At 45.7% G+C, this 27,172-nt stretch overlaps 1 protein-coding gene across 1 annotated transcript in view; it reads left to right on the plus strand.

The window, feature by feature from the left end:
• RYR2 (ryanodine receptor 2) overlaps positions 1–27,172 on the plus strand; it is a 2,714,825-nt gene that overhangs the window by 1,908,249 nt on the left and 779,404 nt on the right. The window contains exons 59-60 of the mRNA XM_069234403.1: positions 9,219–9,334; positions 13,155–13,219. Of these exons, the coding sequence (XP_069090504.1) occupies positions 9,219–9,334; positions 13,155–13,219 (181 nt within the window). The remainder of the gene's footprint in view (positions 1–9,218; positions 9,335–13,154; positions 13,220–27,172) is intronic.

Here is a 27,172-nt window from a genome sequence, read left to right on the forward strand (position 1 = left end):
GACTTCCTCTTTCCACACCGAAGGAACAATAAAATGGGGAGAAAAAAAGGTATTTCTCCCTGTTGCGTCACTGTTACGCTACCCCTGGAGTGACGTAGGCTTTCGATGCATTCACAAGTTTACAAAACCTTGTAAATCTGGGAATGCATCAAAATCCTAGGATACTGCGTGGGAACACCCACGCAACACCCATGGAAACACCTCCCTGACGTAAAGTAAGGCAACCCAGCGACTTGTGCTGCATTGCCTTACTCCATATCTAACAGGCAATGAAAAGCCATGCAAAGTGGCTTTGCGTGGCCTTATAGATATGGGTGAGCAGCCTGCGCTGACGGTGCACCACAAAAAATATGGGCCCTAGTGTGTAAACAATTGAAGAAATAAGCAAGGGGCGGTAATACATAGAGAATCCAACTCAGTTCTGAAACTACAGATTTGGTTGAGGTGCTTAACTTTCAAATTAGTAATTCTCATATTGAACAGTGTGTTTTAGGCTTTAAGCCTAATTGTGGATACTACCTTCCAAGTTACAGATCATCCAAGACAAAGTCAAAAGGTAGATCACAAGTAAAGACAGCAGAGAATATTGAAGATGGGTATACACATCTTGTAGAGTGAAATGTCAAACAGAAGATTATATTTGTTATTGGGAGAATTATATAGGCAGATTAAAATCTCTTGTGTCAAATGCCAAACTCACGAAATTGAGAAAATCATAAGGCTAAGTTCAAGAACTGAATAGAAGGTGCCCAATGTTAAACACTGTCATCACTTCTTTATTGTGTTACCTAATCAACATCTTCTTTCTCCGTGTTGGAGCGAAGAGATGGGTTGTTGTACAGATCAGAGTTCCAGGAAGGCTAAAGGTGCGCAGGCATTGTTCCTGCCAAACTAGATTACATCAAGGTTAGTGAAAGTTAATTTAGAATTATAACGAGTTACAAAAAGAGTTTGCCTGTGCAGGCAGCCACAGCCTTCTTTACCAGACCACAGGAAGTCCATCTATGCCAATGACGTAGGACAGTCTGTGGCAGTCTTTCCTGCCACTTTTATCTCAGAGCCACTACCAAGGCAGTTTCATTATAACCAGGCATTTCTCCATACAGTCATCTCACCAAGCCACGGACATGACTGAGCCTAAAGGCGGGCCCCAATAACACCATGTCACTCTCCCCCACAACTGCCCTGACTGGGATGGCACTTTCTAGAGCTGTAGCAGCATGATAATTTAATGGACAGCAGTGCTATGCCTGATATCTATGGTTGTTCTCACCAGTCCAGGTCAGTCCCTGTTGTTGTTGCTATCTTGCTTCATCAGCTTTCCTGGGGTCCTCTTCAAGATGGCTATGCACACTCCCTGGGTCTTCTGTTGTCAGGGTGCTCACAAGGTGGGAACCCCTCCCCCCTTCATGCAGTACAGGGCCCAACTCTGGACCAGCTCCCGAAGGCAGATATGTTGGTGTTATCTGCCCACCCTTGGCTACTCTACCATATGAGTAGGTTTGTCTTTCATAAATCAAGGGCCCTACCCACACTCAAATCCAAGAGGCACCCATCCTGGTGAACTTGTTGTTGCTGGGTCTGGTATAAGACTTCAAGGAGCTGTACACTGCCTGATTGGTTAGCTGTCAGCATAGTATTTTACAGTATTATAGGAGCTGGGGTACAGTCTTAGAATTTTTTTATCTGCTATCGTAGGTAGGCTGGCCACTGCTCATCTTTTTTATATCCTGATAGATCTACTTTTGAGGGATAAAGTACTTCCTGCCGTACATTGTAAGGATATTGCAAGTCACCAAGCCGTTCCATAGCCATGTAGAAGAATGAGGCAGAAGGCCAGTTTCTTTTTTAAGGTTATGCAACTCAGAAGTGACTTGTAATAGCCTTATCATGTATGCCATGGGATACTTTATACCATATAATGCATGGTCACACCATCACTTTTTCCACAAACCACTTAAAACCTTGATGCAAGCATGTTTGCAAACATAAAGACTAAAAACAAAACCTCTGGTTCAAAATTAAACACATTAAAAACCTGTTAGATGTTTGTTGCAAACAGATATGAGAAACAGTTCAGTACAAGTCAGTTAAAAAAAAGCTGAAGTTGCTTGGAACATGTAGAAACATGCTGAAATATTCTAGATTTTCTGTATCTAAGGAGTGCAAAAAATAAACATGTTCTCTCTGCTTGTCATTGTAAGCTATTAAAATAGAGCAGAAGAAAGAAAAGCAATGTTACTTTTGTTGTTTTAAGCAGCTGCTTCAATTTTGCTCCGTGACCTGATCTGCTTTCACCTCAGCTGTTAGCACTGATAGCAGGCATTGTGACGTCAGAACTCGGCTGTGATAACTTATAATAGTCGAGTTCTGACAATTCTCATTTGTAATCAACAACTTGGTGCATCAAAGTCACTGATTATAAAGAAATTAGGCCCATATTTTGTAAGTTTGCGCCGCTTTTGTGTCAAAAAGCTGCGCAAATGCGGCGCTAAAAAAGTATAAATATGGGCCTTAGTGACTGATGTTTATACAGGGATTACAAAATCCCATGTATTATATTTTTATTATGTGGCTGCCCAGAGTTTTTCTCCTTAGAGCAGGACTTCCAGTGAGCTGGGAATTTATGGTGCTGCAGCAGTTCTTGCTGCCTCTCAGGGCAGTGATGAATGATAGTGAAGAAAATCTGGGAGCTGAATCCCTGTCACCTGGCACCCTGGCCATCTCGAACAAGACAGCTGAATGGATGGAATAATGTTAAACTTCACCTTATTAAGTTAGGAATTTACTCACCTTTATGAAAGGCAAGGTTTCCCAACTATATCCACAGTCCTGTCAAGTTTCCAAAGTGCATGTGTGATGTACTCCACATGTCCAGGTTTTTTCTTTAAATTATGGGACTTGTAGTCTTCTTTGTTTGGTTATAACACCGGACTGCACATCACACATTGATCAGTGAATCTTGGCAGCTGTGTACGTGGATGGCATTAACACTTCTTACAACACTAGTTATGGAAGTGTGCATCACTGTCTCCTTACCTTACACATTGACAAGTTTCATTGTGAATGTTTTTAACGGAGGCTCTTTAGTACACGTTTAATTCTCTTAACTGGTTTGAAACAGCAAAATGACACTTGCACGTATTACCTTAAAATAATGATTCCTTTTATCTGGTATCATAGCATGTGCATATATTTGGGATGGTTGCAAGACTACAATCTTTCAAACAGTCCTCTATTAACCAAACAGTTATGATTATGTTTGCATACTCAGAGCCACAATCCTTGCTGAGGTCAATCAATCAATCAGTGACTTCTAAAGCACAGCTAATCACCCGTAGGGTCTCAAGGTGCTGTTTGTGGGAGTGCTGCTCAATCGAAGAGCCAGGTCTTGAGGTCCTTCCTGGATTTCTTCAGTGATGCGGTCTGCTTGAGTTTGAGAGGAGGGTGTTCCGTGTCCAGGCAGCGAGGTAGGAGAAGGATCTTCCTCCTGTTGTGCTTTTCTGGGAACAGCTGCGAGGGCAAGCTGGGAAGAATGGAGATGTCTGTTGGGTTTGTAGAAGGTGAGGCGGTGGTTGAGGTCTGCCAGTCCTATGTTGTGTACTGTTTTGTAGGTGTGGATCAGGAGTTTGTATATGATGCGCTTGTTGACTGGGAGCCAGTGTAGGCCTCTGTGGTGGGAGGAAATGTGGCTGTGTCAGGGGATGTCCAGGATGAGTATGGCTGCTGCATTCTGAATTCTTTGTAGTCTTGATTGTAGTTTCTTGGTGATGCCGGCGTAGAGGCCGTTGCCGTAGTCCAGTTTGCTAGTGACGAGTGTGTGGGTGACTCTCTTCCTTGTGTTGGAGGGGAATCCACATGAAAATCTTTCAAAGGAGTCAGAGGGTGTTGCAGCATGACGATGAGACGGAGTGGACTTGGCGGTGTTGGATAAAGAGGAGTCCAGGATGATGCCCAGATTGCGTGCATAGTCTGTGGGAGCAGGGGCGTTTCCCAGTGCAGTGGGCCGCCAGGCGTCGTTCCAGGTGGAAAGGGTGGAGACGATTACAAGGATCTCTGGGGCATATTTATACTCCGTTTGCGCCGGAATTGCGTCGTTTTTTTTGACGCAATTTCGACGCAAAACTAACTCCATATTTATACTTTGGCGTTAGATGCGTCTAGCGCCAAAGTCCATGGAGTTAGCGTCATTTTTTGGCGTGGACACCTACTTTGCGTTAATTATATGCAAGGTAGGCGTTCCCGTCTAAAAAATCGACTCCGAGGCATGTGCGTCGGATTTATACTCCCGGGCAAAATTCACGCCCGGGAGTGGGCGGGTCAAAAAAAATGACATACGGCCGCTTTTGCGCCGTTTTTTAGCGCCTTCAAAAGGCAGGCGTTAAGGGACCTGTGGGCTCTGAAGGAGCCCAGAGGTGCCCTCCCATGCCCCCAGGGACACCCCCTGTCACCCTTGCCCACCCCAGGAGGACACCCAAGGCTGGAGGGACCCATCCCAGGGACATTAAGGTAAGTTCAGGTAAGTGTTTTTTTTTTGTTTTTTTTTGTGGCATAGGGGGGCCTGATTTGTGCCCCCCTACATGCCACTATGCCCAATGACCATGCCCAGGGGACAGAAGTCCCCTGGGCATGGCCATTGGGCAAGGGGGCATGACTCCTGTCTTTGCTAAGACAGGAGTCATTTCTATGGGGGTTGGGAGTGAAAAAAAATGGCGCAAATCGGGTTGAGGCGAAAAAATTGCCTCAACCTGACTTGCCCCATTTCTTGACGCCCAAGCCCCATATCCCCCTACGCCGGCGCTGCCTGGTGTACGTCGTTTTTTTTAATGCACACCAGACGGCGGCGGCGGCTAACGCCGGCTAACGTCATTCAATAAATACGGCGCCCGCATGGCGCTTCAGAATGGCGTTAGCCGGCGCTAATTTTTTTGACGCAAAACTGCGTTAGCGCAGTTTTGCATCAAAAAGTATAAATATGCGCCTCTGTCTCTGTCTCTGTTGAGTTCGAGGCAGCTGGCTTCCATCTAGGCGGCGACTGCTCTCACCCCATTGAGGAAATTTCTCTTGGCCTTTGCAGGGTCATCGGACAGGGAGAGGATCAATTAGGTATCATTGGCATAACACACTATGTTTAGACCGTGTTATTTGAGGATCTTGGCTAGTGGGGCCATGTAGATGTTGAAAAGTGTCGGGCTGAGTGATGATCCTTTGGGCACTCCTCAGCATGTGTCTTTGGGTTCTGACGTGAACGGCAGTAGTCTGACAGTCTGTGTTCTTCCTGTGAGGAAGGACCTGATCCAATCCAGTGCTTTGTCTCGGATGCTGGTGTTGTGTAGTCTGGTGCAGAGGGTGGAGTGGGAGATGGCGTCAAGCGCAGTGGAGAGGTTGACGAGGCTGAGTGCGGTCATGCCTCTGTGGTCTAGTATGGTGGGCATGTTGTCGGTGGCTGCTAAGAGTGCTATTTCAGTGCTGTGGTTGCTTCTGAATCCAGATTGGGATTGGTCTAGGATTTGGTGTGTCATGAGGAATTCAGTGAGTTGCTGGTTGAAGGCCTTTTACGTTACTTTGGCTAGGAAAGGGAGCAGAGAGATGGGTCTGTAGTTTTTCAGCTCCCTTGGGTTGCCGGTGGGTTTCTTGAGTAGCGGGCTGATCTTGGTGTGCTTCCAGTCTGATGGGAAGTTGGTGGTCTCAACGGATCGGTTGAAAATTCGGCAGAGCTCAGGTGCTATGGTGGCACTGACCAGGTTGAAGATATGATGAGGGCACGGATCCAAGGGTGCTCCCGAGTGGATGGAGTTCATGAGTCTTTGGGTGTCCTCTTTGGTGATGGGGGTCCAGGAGTTCTGGATCTGGTGTGGTGCTGGGTCCGTGGTGGTGTTTTTGGGCAGTGAGGGGGGGGGGGTTTGGTTCCTTAAGCCTTTGTGAATGTCCTGGATTCTTTGGTGTAAAAAGGTGGCAAGGTCGTTGCAGAGGTCATGGGAGGGAGGAATGAATAAGGTGTCTTTCCCGGGGTTCGTGAACTTTTTGACGATGGTGAAGAGCTCTTTGCTGTTGTGAGCCCTGGTGCTGAGGCATTCTTAAATGGTTGCTTTTTTGGCAGTTCTCATGTTCTGGTGGTGCGTGGTGGCTGCGTTCTTGTAGGCTGTGCAGTTTTTGGTTGATTTGCTGTTCCTCCACTTTCGTTCCAGTCGCCTGCAGGATCATTTGGATTCCTGTAGGTCTACCGTAAACCAGTTAGGTGTTGTGCTATGTCAGTTTCCTTAGGGGGCTACCTGGTTGGTGCATTCTAATAACCAGCGGTGTAGATTGCTTGCGGATTCATTAGCGTTTGCTACGTCCAGTGAGGGGAGTGGCTGAGTGCGTTGGTGAGTTGTCCTTCTGTAAGTTTGCCCCAGCGTCTGCTGAGGGGACTGGGGGCATACTGGGGGGCAGTGTTCTTTGTGAAGGTAAAGTGGACGCACTTTTGGTTGGTCCACTGATCTTCGGAGGTGTGAGAGAGGGTGATGTTGTTCCCTTCTGAGAAGACGGGGTCAGGATGTGTCCAGCTTTGTGGGTGGGGATTTTTACAAGTTGTTTGAGGCTGAGTGTTATGAGGTTGTCTAGAAGGTTTGTGGTGTTGGGGTCATCATGGATATCAAGGTGGAAGTTGAGGTCGCCAAGTAGGATGTAGTTGATGGAGGTGAGCGCTTAGGGGCACCGAGGTCGGCAGTGTCTTCACAGAATTGGGGTCGGGGTCCAGGCAGCCTGTGGATGAGTATGCCATGGAGGGAGGAGTTGGGGTTGGTCTGAATCTGGAAGTGTAGGTGTTCATGGGTTGGCTGAGACTTTGGGCCAGATGTAGCAAAGGGTTTTTCCCATTCTGGGTCAATGGGAAAATGTGTTCGTACATATGGCCCTTTGACTCTTGGTGGTTTTCAGGCGGAGGGTGTTCTTATTGACTATGGCAATGCCTCCTTCAGGCCAGTTGTCTCTGTTGATTTTGTATGTGTCGGGGATGGCTGTGGCAATGTCCGGGGCCGAGGTGGCAGTGATCCATGTCTCCATAAAGAAGGCGACGTCCAGGGTGGTCGAGTCGAGGAGGTCCCAGACTTCTACTGCGTGCTTGACGAGGGAGCATGTGTTGAGGAGTATGCACTTGCGGTGGTCATCCGTGCTTGGTACAGGATCGTGAGGTGGTCCTTGGAGGGTGCTGGAGCAAGCACGTTGAAAAAGGTCCATGAGTGTTCTTGGGGTTGGCTAGGTGACAGGCTGAGGATCTTTCCGGGTTTAGGGCTCGTAGAGTGGTGTTGGCGTTGAACCGGCAGATGCAGGGAGGACCAGGGTCGGTGGTGATAGGTGCAGTCCAGGCATGGACGGGCACAGACGGGCTTGCCTTTGGTGCACCAGCGGTGTGCCTGCTGCGCAGCTGGCATTAAGAAAGGGAGGAGGCGGGGGCGTGGGAGAAGCAATTCACGAGGGGTGGAGTGGCAGCAGCGGCGTGGGGAAAACACGGGGAGAGTGAAAGGAGAGAGAAAGAGACAAGAAGGAAACAATGGTATAAAAGACAGAAAATAAAAACAGAAGTAAAAAACAGAAATAAAGGTAGAAGTAAAAGCAGGAGTAAAGAGAGACAGAAGATACTTACTTGCAGATGGCCACGAGGCATGAAGCACAGGCTGGAGCCTGCAGGTGGAAGCGGGCCTTGAAGTCAGTTCGCTCGAGGTAAAGGCAGCAGCAGCAACAGGGGGAGCTGCACAGGAGGGGGCAATAGAATTGGTGTTCCCAGGAAAGGAGCAGGGGTCGGACTTTGAGAATGAAGTAAACATTGACAGACTTGTAAGTAGTAGTTTCTCTCAGACTGTTCAAGCACCTTTTCGGACAAACAAATTCACATCCATACTTAATGTTCTAATTTTTATGTAAATGTGCAAACAGTCATTTATGAAGGAAAGTCTTAATTTTATTAAAGACACGGAGGTGAGTATTATGCTTTAGTTATTTTTTTATTTTTAATAGCAGCTGCAGTCAAGAACAAAACTACTGATCCCATAAGGCTAACGAAAGTGGCCAATGAGGATCAAAAGGTAAACTGAAAAAAACTGAACCTCCAGAGAAACTCGGAGTCCGGCGATAGCTAAAGGCCACAGAGACCGCTTGAGGAGGTAAGCAATAAAACAAATGAAGCGTGTCAGAAAACACGCTGTGAAGATAGGCTGACAGGCAGTGTTAAGAACCGTGTAAAAGGCTAAGTGAGCGGCAGAAAATGCTGCTCATGCTGAAAGGAGACGCGTGCTGGAAGCGCTCCTGCTGGGTACCGAAACTTCTCCTCAGCGGGCGGCCGAAAGAAAAATGACACGCGCACAAATAGAATGCGGCTACGAGCCGACTGACAAGTAAACTACAAAGCTAGAAAAAAAGGCAAACAAAGCCAATATCACAATCAATAATATGCCAAAAACATACACAAAGGTTAAAACACCACAATTAATGAATGTACTTGAAAGGAAATAGTACTTATCTTGACTGCAAGCTGCAAGAAAAGAGGGCTGTTCCCAGTCAAGATAGGTATTATTAGTATGGATTGTTAGTGATTGGTGCATTACTTAGAACTACCTTTTGATCCTCATTGGCCACTTTCGTTAGCCTTATGGGATCAGTAGTTTTGTTCTTGACTGCAGCTGCTATTAAAAATAAAGAAAAGACTAAAGCATAATAGGAGCCTCCGATCTTGCCATAAAATTACATATAAGAAAAAGATGCAAGATGGTTGGATGAATGAACTTTGAGATACTTGAGGCAGTGGTACTTGTAGGGCATGCATAGGTCTCATCTAGGCTTTAAATTTTGACTGGCTACAAGGGTGTGTTTTGAATGATTGACTGATTATAGCTGAATAGTGAAGTTTGGACAGTTATAAAATTGGTTGGTCCTGCATTTAGAATGGAGTAAAGATAGTTATAATTTCTGTTGTTTTATTATACACTTAATGACAGTGTATTTCATATCAAATGTTTTAACATATTTTTAACTGGTTCGCAATATTTGCCTTGTTTTGAAAACACTGTAGAGGTATTTTAACCTTGTTTATCCATCCTCCCACTTACTTCTCATCACTGGCTCCGCTTTCTCAGCTGAATTAACCTTCCTACTGTATTTAACTATGTGCCTGTACATATTTTGTGATCCAGTTGTGGATACGTTTACGTTGCATACATCTGGATGTTTCTCTTTTATATCAGGGGCTTAAAAGAGCTGGAACTGGATACTCCTTCCATTGAGAAACGTTTTGCCTACAACTTTCTTCAGCAACTGATCAGATATGTTGATGAAGCTCACCAGTACATCCTAGAGTTTGGTATGTTACTCTTGTGAACATTGAGCCCCACAGCCATACAATATATATTTTAATGGAACGGAAAATAAAAGTTTTATCCCAGTATGATCAATACGTTTCAGCAATGTAACCCGCATCAGGCTAGTGTATAACAGTATTTTGTCAATCACAATCTTTCTCTTATGAGTTTTATAACAAACGGAGAGGGGGTTGTAGATTTTCCATTCGTTATCATAATTCATTCATGGAGTCCAAGCAATAAAATAGAAAGTAATTAGCTAAATGTATGTAGGCATAAATTTCTCTTTCAGTGAAACAGTTGTGATGCTTTATGCTGCAAATGTATTATTCCAACTTGTCTAGTGTCCTGTGCTGACCCCCTTAGATGTTCTATTCTGCAGTAAAACAATTCCTTATCTTAAACTCATTTGATGCAAATATTCGGATTGTGAGTAGCTTCCCAAGCACATCTGACATGGTTTTATGTGATGGGTTAGGGCCTGTTCCTTCGCACTTGTTGGCCACAGAAGTAAAACTTAGGTGTGCAAAAAGCTGTATGTGTGCGTATAGAACCACTGTTTGCCTTCTGTAAAGTGATTCAAGATTGGAATATGAGCAGTATTAAGTAGTACTTTATCAAGAAATCCGTTCAGGTGTATTGTTACAATAGCATGAACTCTGAACTTTGCACAACGTTTATACATCTGCGTCCATTAGTACATTTGTAAATAAAATGTTTTACTCCCCGAATCCCCTCCCATACAGAGCCCAATCCTCGCTCCAGGTAGTGGGAGGGTCAAAATGTTTAGACATCGTTATCAGTGGCATGTTTATCAGCTTTGATTGGAAACTAGATTGCCAGCATAACAATGCGTAGGTTATTTGCTGCAATCTGCATCCCCATGTTTGTGCTAATAGCAATCTGCTGATGGGCCTTAAAGTGAGGGTGCTGCCATCAATGTTATATCACCGAAGTCATAGGGATTGTGAAAAATCCAAGCACCACAGAGGCACAGCAAATCAGCCACACATTCAGCTGGAGAGTAGTAGGGGTGTGCTATGTAGACGGCGGAGCATCTTGAAGCACGCCTTCGCAATTATATATTAAGGCCCATACTTATACTTTTTTAGCACCGCATTTGCGTCATTTTTTGATGCAAAAGCGGCGCAACTTGCAAAATACAATTGGCCCATATTTATACTTTTTGGCGCAAAACTGCGCTAACGCAGTTTTGCCTCCAAAAAATTAGCGCTGGCTAACGCCATTCTGAAGCGCCATGCGGGCGCCGTATTTATTGAATGACGTTAGCCGGCGTTAGCCGCCGGCGCCGTCTGGTGTGCGTTAAAAAAAACGACGTACACCAGGCAGTGCCGGCATAGGGGGATATGGGGCTTGGGCGTCAAGAAATGGGGCAAGTCAGGTTGAGGCAATTTTTTCGCCTCAACCCGATTTGCGCCATTTATTTTCACTCCCAACCCCCATAGAAATGACTCCTGTCTTAGCAAAGACAGGAGTCATGCCCCCTTGCCCAATGGCCATGCCCAGGGGACTTCTGTCCCCTGGGCATGGTCATTGGGCATAGTGGCATGTAGGGGGGCACAAATCAGGACCCCTATGCCACAAAAATAAATTAAAAAAAACACTTACCTGAACTTACCTTAATGTCCCTGGGGTGGGTCCCTCCAGCCTTGGGTGTCCTCCTGGGGTGGGCAAGGGTGACAGGGGGTGTCCCTGAGGGCATGGGAGGGCACCTCTGGGCTCCTTCAGAGCCCACAGGTCCCTTAACGCCTGCCTTTTGCAGGCGCTAAAAAACGGCGCAAAAGCGGCCGTACTTAGGGACATATTTATACTCCGTTTGCGCCGGAATTGCGTCGTTTTTTTTAACGTAATTTCGACGCAAAACTAACTCCATATTTATACTTTGGCGTTAGACGCATCTAGCGCCAAAGTCCATGGAGTTAGCGTCATTTTTTAGCGTGGACACCTACTTTGTGTTAATGATATGCAAGGTAGGCGTTCCCGTCTAAAAAATCGACTCCGAGGCATGTGCATCGGATTTATACTCCCGGGCAAAATTCACGCCCGGGAGTGGGCGGGTCAAAAAAAATGACGTACGGCCGCTTTTGCGCCGTTTTTTTTGCGCCTGCAAAAGGCAGGCGTTAAGGGACCTGTGGGCTCTGAAGGAGCCCAGAGGTGCCCTCCCATGCCCCCAGGGACACCCCCTGTCACCCTTGCCCACCCCAGGAGGACACCCAAGGCTGGAGGGACCCATCCCAGGGACATTAAGGTAAGTTCAGGTAAGTGTGTTTTTTTTTTTTTTTTTTGTGGCATAGGGGGGCCTGATTTGTGCCCCCCTACATGCCACTATGCCCAATGACCATGCCCAGGGGACAGAAGTCCCCTGGGCATGGCCATTGGGCAAGGGGGCATGACTCCTGTCTTTGCTAAGACAGGAGTCATTTCTATGGGGGTTGGGAGTGAAAAAAAATGGCGCAAATCGGGTTGAGGCGAAAAAATTGCCTCAACCTGACTTGCCCCATTTCTTGACGCCCAAGCCCCATATCCCCCTACGCCGGCGCTGCCTGGTGTACGTCGTTTTTTTTAACGCACACCAGACGGTGACGGCAGCTAACGCTGGCTAACGTCATTCAATAAATACGGCGCCCGCATGGTGCTTCAGAATGGCGTTAGCCGGCGCAAATTTTTTTGACGCAAAACTGCGTTAGCGCAGTTTTGCGTCAAAAAGTATAAATATGGGCCGTCATTTTTTTTGACCTGCCCACTCCCGGGCGTGAATTTTGCCCGGAGTATAAATCCGACGCACATGCCTAGGAGTCGATTTTTTAGACGGGAACGCCTACCTTGCATATAATTAACGCAAAGTAGGTGTCCAAGCTAAAAAATGACGCTAACTCCATGGACTTTGGCGCTAGACGCGTCTAACGCCAAAGTATAAATATGGAGTTAAGTTTGCGTCGAAATTGCGTCAAAAAAAACGACGCAATTCCGGCGCAAACGGAGTATAAATATGCCCCAATTGTATTTTGTAGGTTTGTGCCGTTTTTGCGTTAAAAAGCGGCGCAAATCTGGCGCAAAAAAAGTATAAATATGGGCCTAAATTAGCATGCTATAGTAGCGAACTGCCATTTACAGGCCGCACATTTTCCAGTATCCACTACATTTTCACAGATAATGATAATGATAATGTTCTACTGATAAAACTATATCGCATAAATGACAAGGTAAGGAAATCGGTTTTCAGTGGCTAATTGTCATTTGCACATTTCTAAGTAAAATGTATTATTTTGTTTTGATCCTATTAAAACTCTTTTCTTCCATCACACTTCAGAATTACAAAAAGAATGTTTCGTTAATGGCTGGTATATTTTGAAATATTTGTACAATATGTTTACATGAAAGTAAAATTTAGTGTGTTAGTAAAATAATCACATCTTTCAGTCTTTGCTTTCACACATTACCTGTACTCCAGCAAGATTGCCACATATTTCACTTTCCAGAATCCTCTCACTTTGCAGCCAGAAAATGAAAATTAAATACCAATTTAATTGTTAAATAAATAGTCAGAAGACATAGCTGTGACACTGGAACACTGACTGAACGCAAAGCAAATATAACAAAACAAAGACAACTTTTTAAGGCATCTTTAATGCTCATTCACCTTCAGAACTCCAGTATGGTTATTTCTGGGGATACTGCACCCCCCAAACCTTGTTTCCGGTTCCTAGGGGACTTACCCATCACAAACCTATATTATTTTGTTTTGGTGTTTCTTGCTTATTGCTATTTAAACATTCCAGTTGAAATGCTTTGTTTCCCCAGATGGTGGCAGCAGACCCAAAGGAGACCTGTTTCCCCACGAGCAAGAAATTAAGTTTTTTGCCAAGGTAGGTGATCGTTTTTTAACAATTTTGAGGGCAAGAGACGCATTTTAACGTATTGTTTACCATCGCCGCATAACTATTCTAACATGCTGATTTATGTGTACACAGAAACATTTCATTCTGTTGGCAGACGTTATCATGTTGTAATTCAACATTCAAATTATCCTGTTTAAAATTCTGGTCGTTGCTAAAACGACTACAATTTTGAATACTTCAAATCTGATTTTCTGTGATTGCTATCTGTTTATGAGTCCTTCTGATTAGACTTTAATGCTTGTTTTGCCTGAATAAGACAGAATTATTTATTCATTTTGAACTTCTTCGGGGTGCTGTGTAAGAGCAGTTGATGACCATTGTGCTTTATTTTGCAACTTTTCCAGAGGCACACTGGGTAAATAAAATGTTGGGGGGCTAATTTACATCGTTTTGGTGCAGAGCAGCGCTTGCAAGGCTTCTTGCTACGCTGTCCTGCCTCAAAAGGAAAGGACAGGAATGCACCATATTAATGAAATAGAGCACATTCCTGTCCTTTCTGCCTGTGCCGGCACACAGATTGGTGCCTAGCACCAATACAGGCACCGTTGCACCATGGTGCAAGACTGCGTAGTTGGCAGAATTGTTTTTGTGTAGGAAGGGACACCTTCCATGGAGGCGTTTTCCTCTTTCTAAGGGTGCTGCGCAGCACACATAGAAAGAGGAAAAAACACAGAGAAATAAAGTGATTTCTCTTTGTTATGCCTCCCCTGGGGAAGCACACAGTTTGACCCATTCCCAGGTTTACAGATCCTTGTAAATCTGGGAATGTGACAAACCCCATGGATTTTGTGTGGTAAAACCCACCGCAATGGCCATTGAACGCCTCCTTGACGTGCAGTAAGGCAAAGCAGAGATTCATGCTGCCTTGCCTTACTCCATTTCTATGAGGCCTTGCAAAGCCTCTCAGGGTGGCTTTGCGTCACCTCATAGATATTTTTGAGGGGCCTGCACCACCAGAGAGTCATAAAAAGTGACACTTCGGCGGCGCAGACCTCTTGTAAATGAGCCTCCAAAAGTGTTCATTGTGCATCCGACAGAAGCACTGCTGCCCCACATGCAAAATGGAGAAAAAAGCACCATTTACCTGGAGGTATGGTAAAGGAACCATCTAGAAATTTAGGGCCATATTTACTAAAATTTGATGCATCTTAAAGTAGCTGGGGAAGTTGGTGCCCTGTAATGCAACAAAGGGAGAAAACGTAATTGTGCTGTATCTACTGAAATTAGGCACAGTTCTGCTCTCTCTTAGCACTGGTACACTTCTGACTGCCTAGTGCCAAAGCAGGCTCCCTTGTGCCATGACGCAGGGGTGCCATTGTTGTGGTCAGAATCGTTTTTGTGCTGGAAGGGATACCTTATGCACAAAAAATATTCTTAGAGGCTCATTCCTCTTTCTGTGTATCCTCTTTGTACATTTGCAAAGAAAAAGTAACAAGGATAAGTAACAGTATTTCTCCTCGTTACGCCAGACCTAGATGGGTGCACCATTTTGGTGCAAACCCATGTTTACTGACTTTAGTAAATATGGGTTTGCCCCAAAAAGGCAAGGTAATGCAAAGCAGTACTATGTGCTGTGTTACATTACTTTTCACATAAAAGCACACGCTTGATTTGCATGACTTGCTGAATCCCAACATGGATTTTTTATCGGGGCTGCACCATGAAAGTGGCACGACCCAGATGCAAAATCTTAGGATGTCTGGGCCTAAATGTTTTTGGCATCTCTTTACAACAACGATAATATGCACAGAAAAGATGTATTAAATACAAAAAGCAATATTTGTGCTTGAGTACATTTGCATCTGCTTCTTAAAACATCTCTAAAGGAACATGATTAGTTAACATTTTAATCTGTCAGCAAGATTAGCCAGTCAATTTTAGAACCCCATTCAATAGGCAGACATGACATACCGAGCATGGCTTCCTCTTTCCTTAACCCCTTCGCTGCCAGGCCTTTTCCCCCACCTGTGCCAGGCCTTTTTTTGCCTATTTGGGGCAGTTCGCGCTTAGGCCCTCATAACTTTTTGTCCACAAAAGCTAACCAAGCCAAATTTATGTCCTTTTTTTCCAACATCCTAGAGATTCTAGAGGTACCCAGACTTTGTGGGTTCCCCTGAAGGAGGCCGAGAAATTAGCCAAAATACAGTGAAAATTTCGTTTTTTTCAAAAAAATTGGAAAAAGTGGCTGCAGAAGAAGGTTTGTGGTTTTTCCCCTGAAAATGGCATCAACAAAGGGTTTGCGGTGCTAAACTCAGCAGCTTCCCAGCTTTCAGGAACAGGCAGACTTGAATCAGAAAACCCAATTTCTCAACACAATTTTGGCATTTTACTGGGACATACCCCATTTTTGCAATTTTTTGTGCTTTCAGCCTCCTTCCAGTCAGTGACAGAAATGGGCATGAAACCAATGCTGGATCCCAGACACCTAAACATTTCTAAAAAGTAGACAAAATTCTGAATTCAGCAAGGGGTCATTTGTGTAGATCCTACAAGGGTTTCCTACAGAAAATAACAACTGAAAAAGAAAAATATTGAAATTGAGGTGAAAAAAACCTCAATTTTTCTCTACGTTTTACTCTGTAACTTTTTCCTGCAATGTCAGATTATCGAAAGCAATATACCGTTACGTCTGCTGGACTCCTGTGGTTGCGGGGATATATAGGGCTTGTAGGTTCATCAAGAACCCGAGGAACCCAGAGCCAATAAATGAGCTGCACCCTGCAGTGCGTTTTCATTCTATACCGGGTATACAGCAATTCATTTGCTGAAATATAAAAAGTAAAAAATAGCTATCAAGAAAACCTTTATTTTTCCAAAAAGGGCACAAGATAAGGTGTTGAGGAGCAGTGGTTATTTGCACATCTCTGAATTCCGGGGTGACCATAGTAGCATGTGAATTACAGGGCATTTCTCAAATAGATGTCTTTTTTACACACTCTCCTATACTTGGAAGGAAAAAATGTAGAGAAAGACAAGGGGCAATAACACTTGTTTCGGTAATCTATGTTCCCCCAAGTCTCCCGATAAAAATGATACCTCACTTGTGTGGGTAGGCCTAGCGCCCGCGACAGGAAACGCCCCAAAGCGCAACGTGGACACATCCAATTTTTTGAAAGAAAACAGGGGTGTTTTTTATCAAAGTGCCTACCTGTAGATTTTGGCCTCTAGCTCAGCCGGCACCTAGGGAAACCTATCAAACCTGTGCATTTCTGAAAACTAGAGACCCAGGGGAATCCAAGATGGGGTGACTTGTGGGGCTCGGACCAGGTTCTGTTACCCAGAATCCTTTGCAAACCTCAAAATTTGGCTAAAAAAACACATGTTCCTCACATTTCTGTGGCAGAAAGTTCTGGAATCTGAGAGGAGCCACAAATTTCCTTCCACCCAGCGTTCCCCCAAGTCTCCCGATAAAAATGATACCTCACTTGTGTGGGTAGGCCTAGCGCCCGCAACAGGAAACACCCCAAAGCGCAACATGGACACATACAATTTTTTGAAAGAAAACAGAGGTGTTTTTTGCAAAGTGCCTACCTGTAGATTTTGGCCTCTAGCTCAGCCGGCACCTAGGGAAACCTACCAAACCAGTGAATTTCTGAAAACTAGAGACCTAGTGGAATCCAAGATGGGGTGACTTGTGGGGCTCGGACCAGGTTCTGTTACCCAGAATCCTTTGCAAACCTCTAAATTTGGCTAAAAAAACACATGTTCCTCACATTTCTGTGGCAGAAAGTTCTGGAATCTGAGAGGAGCCACAAATTTCCTTACACCCAGCGTTCCCCCAAGTCTCCCGATAAAAATGATACCTCACTTGTGTGGGTAGGCCTAGCGCCCGCGACAGGAAACGCTCCAAAGCGCAACGTGGACACATCCACATTTTTTAAAGAAAACAGAGGTGTTTTTTGCAAAGTGCCTACCTGTAGATTTTGGCCTCTAGCTCAGCCGGCACCTAGGGATACCTACCAAACCTGTGCATTTATGAAAACTAGAGACCCAGGGGAATCCAAGATGGGGTGACTTGTGGGGCTCGGACCAGGTTCTGTTACCCAGAATCCTTTGCAAACCTCAAAATTTGGCTAAAAAAACACATGTTCCTCACATTTCTGTGGCAGAAAGTTCTGGAATCTGAGAGGAGCCACAAATTTCCTTCCACGCAGCATTCCCCCAAGTCTCCCGATAAAAATGAAACCTCACTTGTGTGGGTAGGCCTAGCGCCCGCGACAGGAAACGCCCCAAAGCGCAACATGGACACATCCAAATTTTTGAAAGGAAACAGAGGTGTTTTTTGCAAAGTGCCTACCTGTAGATTTTGGCCTCTAGCTCAGCCGGCTCCTAGGGAAACCTACCAAACCTGTGCATTTCTGAAAACTAGAGACCTAGGGGAATCCAAGATGGGGTGACTTGTGGGGCTCTGACCAGGTTCTGTTACCCAGAATCCTTTGCAAACCTCAAAATGTGGCTAAAAAAACACATGTTCCGAATATTTCTGTGGCAGAATGTTCTGGAATCTGGGAGGAGCCACAAATTTCCTTCCACCCAGCGTTCCCCCAAGTCTCCCGATAAAAATGATACCTCACTTGTGTGGGTAGGCCTAGCGCCCGCGACAGGAAACGCCCCAAAGTGCAACGTGGACACATCCAAATTTTTGAAAGAAAACAGAGGTGTTTTTTGCAAAGTGCCTACCTGTAGATTTTGGCCTCTAGCTTAGCCGGCACCTAAGAAAACCTACCAGCCCTGTGCATTTGTGAAAACTAGAGACCTAGGGGAATCCAAGATGGGGTGACTTGTGGGGCTCTGACCAGGTTCTGTTACCCAGAATCCTTTGCAAACCTCAAAATGTGGCTAAAAAAACACATGTTCCGAATATTTCTGTGGCAGAATGTTCTGGAATCTGGGAGGAGCCACAAATTTCCTTCCACCCAGCGTTCCCCCAAGTCTCCCGATAAAAATGATACCTCACTTGTGTGGGTAGGCCTAGCGCCCGCGACAGGAAACGCCCCAAAGTGCAACGTGGACACATCCAAATTTTTGAAAGAAAACAGAGGTGTTTTTTGCAAAGTGCCTACCTGTAGATTTTGGCCTCTAGCTTAGCCGGCACCTAAGAAAACCTACCAAACCTGTGCATTTCTGAAAACTAGAGACCTAGGGGAATCCAAGATGGGGTGACTTGTGGGGCTCTGACCAGGTTCTGTTACCCAGAATCCTTTGCAAACCTCCAAATTTGGCTAAAAAAACACATGTTCCTCACATTTCTGTGGCAGAAAGTTCTAGAATCTGAGAGGAGCCACAGGTTTCCTTCAACCAAGCGTTCCCCCTAGTCTCCCGATAAAAATTATACCTCACTTGTGTGGGTAGGCCTAGCGCCCGCGACAGGAAACGCCCCAAAGCGCAACGTGGACACATCCAATTTTTGGAAAGAAAACAGAGGTGTTTTTTGCGAAGTGCCTACCTGTAGATTTTGGCCTCTAGCTCAGCCGGCACCTAGGCAAACCTACCAAACCTGTGCATTTCTGAAAACTAGAGACCTAGGGCAATCCAAGATGGGGTGACTTGTGGGGCTCGGACCAGGTTCTGTTACCCAGAATCCTTTGCAAACCTCAAAATTTGGCTAAAAAAACACATGTTCCTCACATTTCTGTGGCAGAAAGTTCTGGAATCTGAGAGGAGCCACAAATTTCCTTCCACTCAGCGTTCCCCCAAGTCTCCCGATAAAAATGATACCTCACTTGTGTGGGTAGGCCTAGCGCCCGCGACAGGAAACGCCCCATAGCGCAACGTGGACACATCCACATTTTTTAAAGAAAACAGAGGTGTTTTTTGCAAAGTGCCTACCTGTAGATTTTGGCCTCTAGCTCAGCCGGCACCTAGGGAAACCTACCAAACCTGTGCATTTCTGAAAACTAGAGACCTAGGGGAATCCAAGATGGGGTGACTTGTGGGGCTCGGACCAGGTTCTGTTACCCAGAATCCTTTGCAAACCTCAAAATTTGGCTAAAACAACACATGTTCCTCACATTTCTGTGGCAGAAAGTTCTGGAATCTGAGAGGAGCCACAAATTTCCTTCCACCCAGCGTTCCCCGAAGTCTCCCGATAAAAATGATACCTCACTTGTGTGTGTAGGCCTAGCGCCCGCGACAGGAAACGCCCCAAAGCGCAACGTGGACACATCCAAATTTTTTAATGAAAACAGAGGTGTTTTTTGCAAAGTGCCTACCTGTAGATTTTGGCCTCTAGCTTAGCCGGCACCTAGGAAAACCTACCAAACCTGTGCATTTCTGAAAACTAGAGACCTAGGGGAATCCAAGATGGGGTGACTTGTGGGGCTCTGACCAGGTTCTGTTACCCAGAATCCTTTGCAAACCTCCAAATTTGGCTAAAAAAAACACATGTTCCTCACATTTCTGTGGCAGAAAGTTCTAGAATCTGAGAGGAGCCACAAGTTTCCTTCAACCAAGCGTTCCCCCTAGTCTCCCGATAAAAATTATACCTCACTTGTGTGGGTAGGCCTAGTGCCCGCGACAGGAAACGCCCCAAAGCGCAACGTGGACACATCCAATTTTTTGAAAGAAAACAGAGGTGTTTTTTGCGAAGTGCCTACCTGTAGATTTTGGCCTCTAGCTCAGCCGGCACCTAGGCAAACCTACCAAACCTGTGCATTTCTGAAAACTAGAGACCTAGGGGAATCCAAGATGGGGTGACTTGTGGGGCTCGGACCAGGTTCTGTTACCCAGAATCCTTTGCAAACCTCAAAATTTGGCTAAAACAACACATGTCCCCCAAGTCTCCCGATAAAAATGATACCTCACTTGTGTGGGTAGAACTAGCGCCCACGAAAGGAAATGGCCCAAAACACAACGTGGACACATCACATTTTTTCATAGAAAACAGTGCCTACCTTTGGATTTTGGCCTGTAGCTCAGCCGGCACCTGTGGAAACCCAGCAAACCAGCGCATTTTTGAAAACTAGAAACCCAGGGGAATCCAAGATGGGGTGACTTGCGGGGCTCTGACCAGGTTATGTTACCCAGAATCCTTTGCAAACATCAAAATTTGGCCAAAGAAACACTTTTTCCTCTCATTTCGGTGACAGAAAGTTCTGGAATCTGAGAGGAGCCACAAATTTCCTTCCACCCAGCGTTCCCCTAAGTCTCTCGACTTCTGTGGGTAGGCCTAGCGCCCACAAAAGGAAATGGCCCAAAACACAACGTGGACACAACATATTTTTTCACAGAAAACAGAGGTGTTTTTTGCAAAGTGCCTACCTGTGGAGTTTGGCCCCTAGCTCAGCCGTCCCCGGGGGGGGGCAGAAATGCCCTAAAATAAATTTGAACCCCCCCAAACCCCCCCTGCCCGGGAGCGACCCTTGCCTACGGGGTCGCTCCCCCTGCGTGACATTGGCGCCAATAAACAAATCCCCGGTGCCTAGTGGTTTCTGCCCCCTTGGGGGCAGATTGACCTAAAATCGACCAATCTGCCCCCAAGGGGGGCAGAAATGGTCTAAATACAATTTGCCCCCCAGGGGAGCGACCCTTGCCTGATGGGTCGCTCCCCATCTCTAAAAAAACAAACAAACAAAAAACAAAAAATTTGCCCTGCCGCCTAGAGGTTTCTGCCCCCCCCGGGGGCAGATCGGCCTAATAATAGGCCGATCTGCCCCAAGGGGGGGCCGAAATGGCCCAAAATAAATTTGCCCCCCCAACCCCCCCCCCTCCGGGAGCGACCCTTGCCTACGGGGTCGCTCCCCCTGCGTGACATTTGCGCCAAAAAACAAATCCCCGGTGCCTAGTGGTTTCTGCCCCATTGGGGGCAGATTGACCTAAAATCGGCCAATCTGCCACCAGGGGGGCAGAAATGGTCTAAATACAATTTGCCCCCCAGGGGAGCGACCCTTGCCTGATGGGTCGCTCCCCATCTCTAAAAAAACAAACAAACAAAAAAAAAAACACAACATTTTTTTTTGCCCTGGCTCCTAGAGGTTTCTGCCCCCCCTGGGGGCAGATCGGCCTAATAATAGGCCGATCTGCCCCCGGGGGTGCAGAAATGGCCTAAAATAAATTTGCCCCCCCAGGGAGCGACCCTTGCCCAAGGGGTCGCTCCCTTATGACAATTTCAGAAAAAAATTAATAATCCCTGGTGTGTAGAGTGGTTTCAAAAGCCGGATTGCAAGCAATCCGGCTTTTGAAACCCTGGGAGAGACTTCAAAGGGAAGGAAATACATTTCCTTCCGTTTGAAGCCCCTCCGGGCCTCCCCCAGTGATTGAAAGAGAAATGCTGAGCTTCCAGCGCGATGGGGGAGGCCCCTGTGACAAATCAGCGCACGCTCGCGCGCTGATGTCACAGGGGGGGTGGGGGGGGTCGGGGGTGGAAGGGGAAGGTCTTCCCCTTCCATCCCCGCCTTGGGGGGGAGGGGGGTGCACGGGGGGCACGCTAGTGCTCCCCCAAGTTCCCCTGTGCCTTGGACGAGGTGACCTCGTCCAAGGCACAAGGGAACTGTAGCCTTGGACGAGGTCACCTCGTCCAAGGCACAGAAGCGGTTAATGCTATACCCATCAAAAGGAACAGTGATGTAAACACCAGCACACAAGTTTTTGTTTTGTACCACCAGTGCTAAAATATTTGCAGGCTGGCCAGGGCAAAAGTTACACCAGTCTGTCAATGAATATGTTGTTTTTCACTGGTTGTATAGTACACACATCACTCACAATTGTTCTAGTCTTCTTTCTTTTAATATGTGAGCTGAACGTCAATTTTAAATGTGAATTAATATCCACCGAGTAATATTTTCATATTACAGGACCATAGGGCATAATCAAAACGCATGGAACCACTACAGAGAGAATGTAAGCCAGGGTCACCCACGTTGCCTTTCAAGAAGCATGTAACACAAGATGTATTTATTAGTAATCTATAATTAGTAATTTATAATCTGATGCAAAGTTCCAGTTGTGTCCCCATAAATTTTGAGGCATTTGAATATTTTATTATATTATTGTTTTTTATGACTTGCTTACTTGGCCTATGAGCCTCAGATCATTAACCCCCACAAGAAGGAATTTAATTCAATACATAGTTGGCAGAGGTATACACCCTTGTCCAAGTAGGGACCCCAATCCTAGTCAGGGTATGTCACACACAATCCAAATTATCCTGTGCCCATCCTCTGGTAGCTTGTTATTGAGCAGTCAGGCTTAACTTAGAAGGCAACATGTGAGGTATTTGTGCAATAAATCGTACAGTAACACAGTGAAAACACCACACAGGTTTAGAAAAATATAGGATATTTATCTGGTTAAATTAAGGTCAAAAGGTTAAGGTTGAATAAGCACAAGTTGAAATATCACTTTTTCTGGTTCAAAAAGAGTCTCAAATCTTAGACATCAACAGTTGTCTCTTGTTTACACAAAGTACCTGGTTTGCGTAAAAAATAACATGCACGGAGGCCCCAGAGGAGGAGATACATGGAAAAAGGGTGTGTTTCGGATTTTCCGACCCGGCACAGACGGTGCATTGTTTCTTTCCATGCTGCAAGGGGCTTTGTGTTGTTTTTTGGCCCGCAGTCTTAGTTCCTCACTGCAATGCGGGGATCTTTTTGACGCCCAGGGACGATGCAGGGAAATCCTGGGCATGTGGGAAGAAGTCACAAGCGTTGCGTCAATCCGGTGTGGTGATGCATCAAATTTTCTGTCTCACGGCAGGCGCTGCGTCGATTGTCCACTCGGGGAATTGGCTGCATCATTCCGGTTAGGCTGTGTATTGATCCAGTACGGCTGTGCACCCCTTTCTGATCAGAATCTACCACTCAAACAGTATATGAGAACAGTCCTAATCCCATCCTATAAAAGGAGCAGGCCTCCCAGTAGTGGAAAACGAATTTAGGGGGTTTCCACTTCCAGGACAAATAAAACCAACATTTACATGTCCTGCCTTTTACCTACATAGCACCCTGCCCTGTGGGTTACCTAGGACCTATCTTAGGGGTGACTTATATGTAGAAAAAGGGGAGTTTAGGGCTTAGCAAGTACTTTTAAATGCAAAGTCGAAGTGGCAGCGGAACTGCACACACAGGCCTGTGACATGGTTAAGGGGCTACTTATGTGGGTGACACAACCAGTGCTGCAGGTCCATTAGTAGTATTCAATTTACAGGCCCTGGCACATGTAGTACACTTTACTAGGGACTTACAAGTAAATCAAATGTGTCAATTGTGAATGAACCAGTGGTACCATGTTAAAGGGAGAGAGAATATGCACTTTAACACTGCTTAGCAGTGGTAAAGTGCGCAGAGCCCTAAAACCAGCTATAACAGTGTCAGAAAAGTGGAGGGAGGCAGCCAAGAAGGTGGGGGATGATCACCCTAAGTCTGTCAGGTCTAACACGGACGAACCCCTGACTGGAGTGTGGAGGACCCCACTCTGCAATTTTTTTTCTAAACTCTGTCTACAGGGCTCCTGGCAGTAACCCCATGACTCCTTCACAGGACCAGGAAAGGGTGAACTTGCTGGGGACCATGAAGGAAAGGAGTCCCACTGGGCTTCTCTGGACTGAATTTATTGTTAGTAAACAAGGGATGGGCCCTAAAGGCTCAGTGTGGGCACACAGACAACAAGTGACTACAGGCTTGTGTCTGGGGAATGCTGGTAGGTAGGGTGGTTTGCTATGAAGCACCTTAGGTGCTGCTGCTGAGGAGACAACAGGTCAGAGGACGTTCAGTGCTAGACAGCAAGAAAGGCCTGGACTGCTAATACCAAACCACCGCTAAGAAGGCAGCAGTTTTGGAGGCTGTAGAAAGGCATCAGGAATCCTCTTTACAAACTTTGGGGGCCAGGAGGTCCTAGAAACGGGAAAGCACCATAAGGAGCACAGACCATAAAATGCATGTACAGTAGTCCAAAATGGCTGAAGATAGTGTAAAATGCTTGAGTTTCTCATGTGCAACATTTCTGTAAATGCTATGGATATTCAGGAGTAGGTAGTACAAGCAGCATCACAGAATCCCCTAGTGGGATAGTCCATTTCCCCAGGGTAGCCTATGTGTATTAGTACTCCCCAGAAGGATAGACGTGCAACTGGGATGTTTTTAAAAAGTATCCCCATCTCAGCTCAAGCCACTTAGGTGCATATTTATAAGAGGTTTGTGTCATGTTTGCACCAGGTAGTGTGGTACATGTGTGATGCAAACCTCTAAGTCAGATTTGTGAAGCCACACAAAGCCACTTTGTGTGGCTTTAAAAATCTAGAGTAAGGCAAGGCAGCACGCATCTCTCATGGATTTTGAAGCTTTCCCGGATAAACAAGGTCTTTTAAATCTAGGAATGCGCCAAAATCTTATGTCTTTCTGGGAGAGGCGTAAAGAGGAGAAGCATCTTCATTTCTTCTTATTTTGCAGTACACATAGAAAGAGCAAAAAGTGTCTCAGGATTGTCTTTGTGCATCAAGGTATACCTTCCTGAACAAAACAATCCTGCATGCAACACAGGCACCCTTGCCCCATGGCGCTAGGGTGCTCTGTATGCCTTGAATACAGCACATTCCTGTCTTTCCCCAGTGATGCAGTGTAGCAAAGCAGTTTGTTGTTGTACTGCACTGCGCCTCCTTGCCATAAATATGCCCCTTAATCTCCCCCTGCCTGAAAAAAATGTAACACCTAGCTGTCAAGTAAAAGTATGGTTGTCATGTAAAGAGCTCTAATCACCTTGGGCCAAGTTCATGTTTTCTAACACTAGAAAACATAATCAAATGAATAATAAAATATTATTTTCCTTCATTAGAGTTTGGGACTGGCATCACAACCTTGGTTAATCCCCAGGCCTGTATTAGTGTCCCTCTAAGAAGAGGGACCCCTGGTCGTCAAGCGAGTCAACTGAGTCCACCTTCCTACTCTCCTTGCTGAGGAGAAGGTGCATGGAGTCGGGAGGTAGTTGTCTTCCCTGCCTGGCACCATGTTACAGAATGGAAAGCCAAGGGAAGATCTCAATGCCCAGGCTACATTGGGACTGCCACGTGGGTGCCCCTGAAGGGCATTGGCATTTATATTGAGTAACACTGAACCATCAAAATTAAAGTGAAAAGAGTGAAAAACAGTAAAAGTAATCTGCAACAGCTGCCTATTCTTTCTGAACAAAATGACAAAGTGTCCTTTGGCTCCTGAGACTGCCTGGAAACCGTGACAAGCCACACACAAGGCAGGGAGAATAGTATTGCCTAAGTCTCATGGGGGAAACAAGTAGTAGGAGAAGAAGTACCTATTTTCAGATGCTCTCAGTGTTGAATGTTTGCATTGCTAAGTGATTGTTAGGCCCTTTCTGTGTTGAATTCAAAATGGTTGCTTGGTAACCTGGCATAAAAGAGGAAGTGCGCCTATTTACTGAAATGCTCTTTTTTGTTGAAATATTGTTTATGCCAATAGGTCTGGCTTTTTGATAGTGAAAGGCAAATCTTGACCTGTGAGATAACATGGAGCACAGATTGCCAAAAGCTGTGCCCTGCTTTTTACATTGAGAACACCCTCAACAAAGCAAGTAGCACACGTAAGGGTATGGTGTTTTTATAGAATAGGGTATTCTGGTGAACCAATGGCTAAAGGTACTTTCAAACTACACTGTCTATTCTGGGTTTGGGGGTTAAATGCCCCCTCTGGCATTTTTCTACCATACATAGGACCTCCTTTACAAGAAACTGGCGCATCGTGATTGGTGCACCAGTTTTCTTGTGCCATCCTGCACCCCCCTAACAATGCCATGGGAGCACTGAATTTACAGTACAGTACTCCATGGCGCACAGTGTCCACAGCTGCATCAGAAATTCTGACACAATTGTGGCGCTAAACCGTAGTGTTGCTGGACTAGCATTATAATTCTGATGCTAGTCCAGCAATGCAATGGGTCCCCATTGAAAACAGCACTGGTTCACTTTAACGCCTGCACTGAGCAGGCATTCATTAAATGACTCTGTGGCGGCGCCGAATGGCACAGTGAAATCTTGTAGATTTCACTGCACTATTTCTGCAAGGGAACACATACCTTGCATACATTATACCTGGTGCAGGTATAATGTGGCTCAAGGGTTTACAAACTGGTGCAATGGTCCCATTCAACTGTTTGTAAATGCAGTGCTGTGTGGGAGAATGTTTGCACCATCATAGCATAAAAAAATATTTGCTGCAGCAGCACAAGGGGCTTGAAATGAGCCCCTTAGTTTGTGAGATCGCACTAGGAGACATTACAGTTAGTTTTTCCATTCTCTACTTTTGTCAGTTTTTGAGAATGTAGTTGTGTTTATTAATGTGCTTTTCTTTTTTAAACGTGAACAATGTTTATGGACAATGATTTATTGGGGATTAGTTGGGGCCTTGCAAAGTTCTGAGTTTCTGTTCCACCTTCCTTAAGTCAGCCCGGCTGCTCTGCCTTTCTACCCTGTCAAATGCTAAAAAAGGTGTTTGGTCCCCAATTTGAGAGTCTGTAGTACTGGAGCTCAGCGCACCCTAGGCACAAAAAACAGTTGCCACTATTTCAGCCAAGTACATTCTGATTGTTGTGGTGCCTAACAAACTAGGAGCCATAATTATAGGGATTTGGCGTGGGTCAGTGCAGCAAGTCATCTTGTTGCACTGCCCTATGCCTAAGTGAAAGGGCAGGAAAGTGCTGTATTGGCGCAATACGGTGCATTCCTGTCCTTTCCCCCTGTGCTAGTATCATTTTGGCAGCCTATTGCCAATGCATGCACCTTTGCACTATGGTGCACCTTCCTGCACAAAAGCTATCCCGAGAGGCATTTTCCTTTTTCTATGTGTACTGCAAAATGAAGCACACATAGAAAGAGGAAAAAATGAGGAGAAATACAAATATTTCTCCTCGTTAATCCTCACCTCTGGAGGCGAAGGATTTTGGTGCTTCCCCAGGTTCACATGATTTTGTAAATATGGG

This window comes from Pleurodeles waltl, chromosome 5 (assembly GCF_031143425.1).
Source record: "Pleurodeles waltl isolate 20211129_DDA chromosome 5, aPleWal1.hap1.20221129, whole genome shotgun sequence".
NCBI lineage: Eukaryota > Metazoa > Chordata > Amphibia > Caudata > Salamandridae > Pleurodeles > Pleurodeles waltl.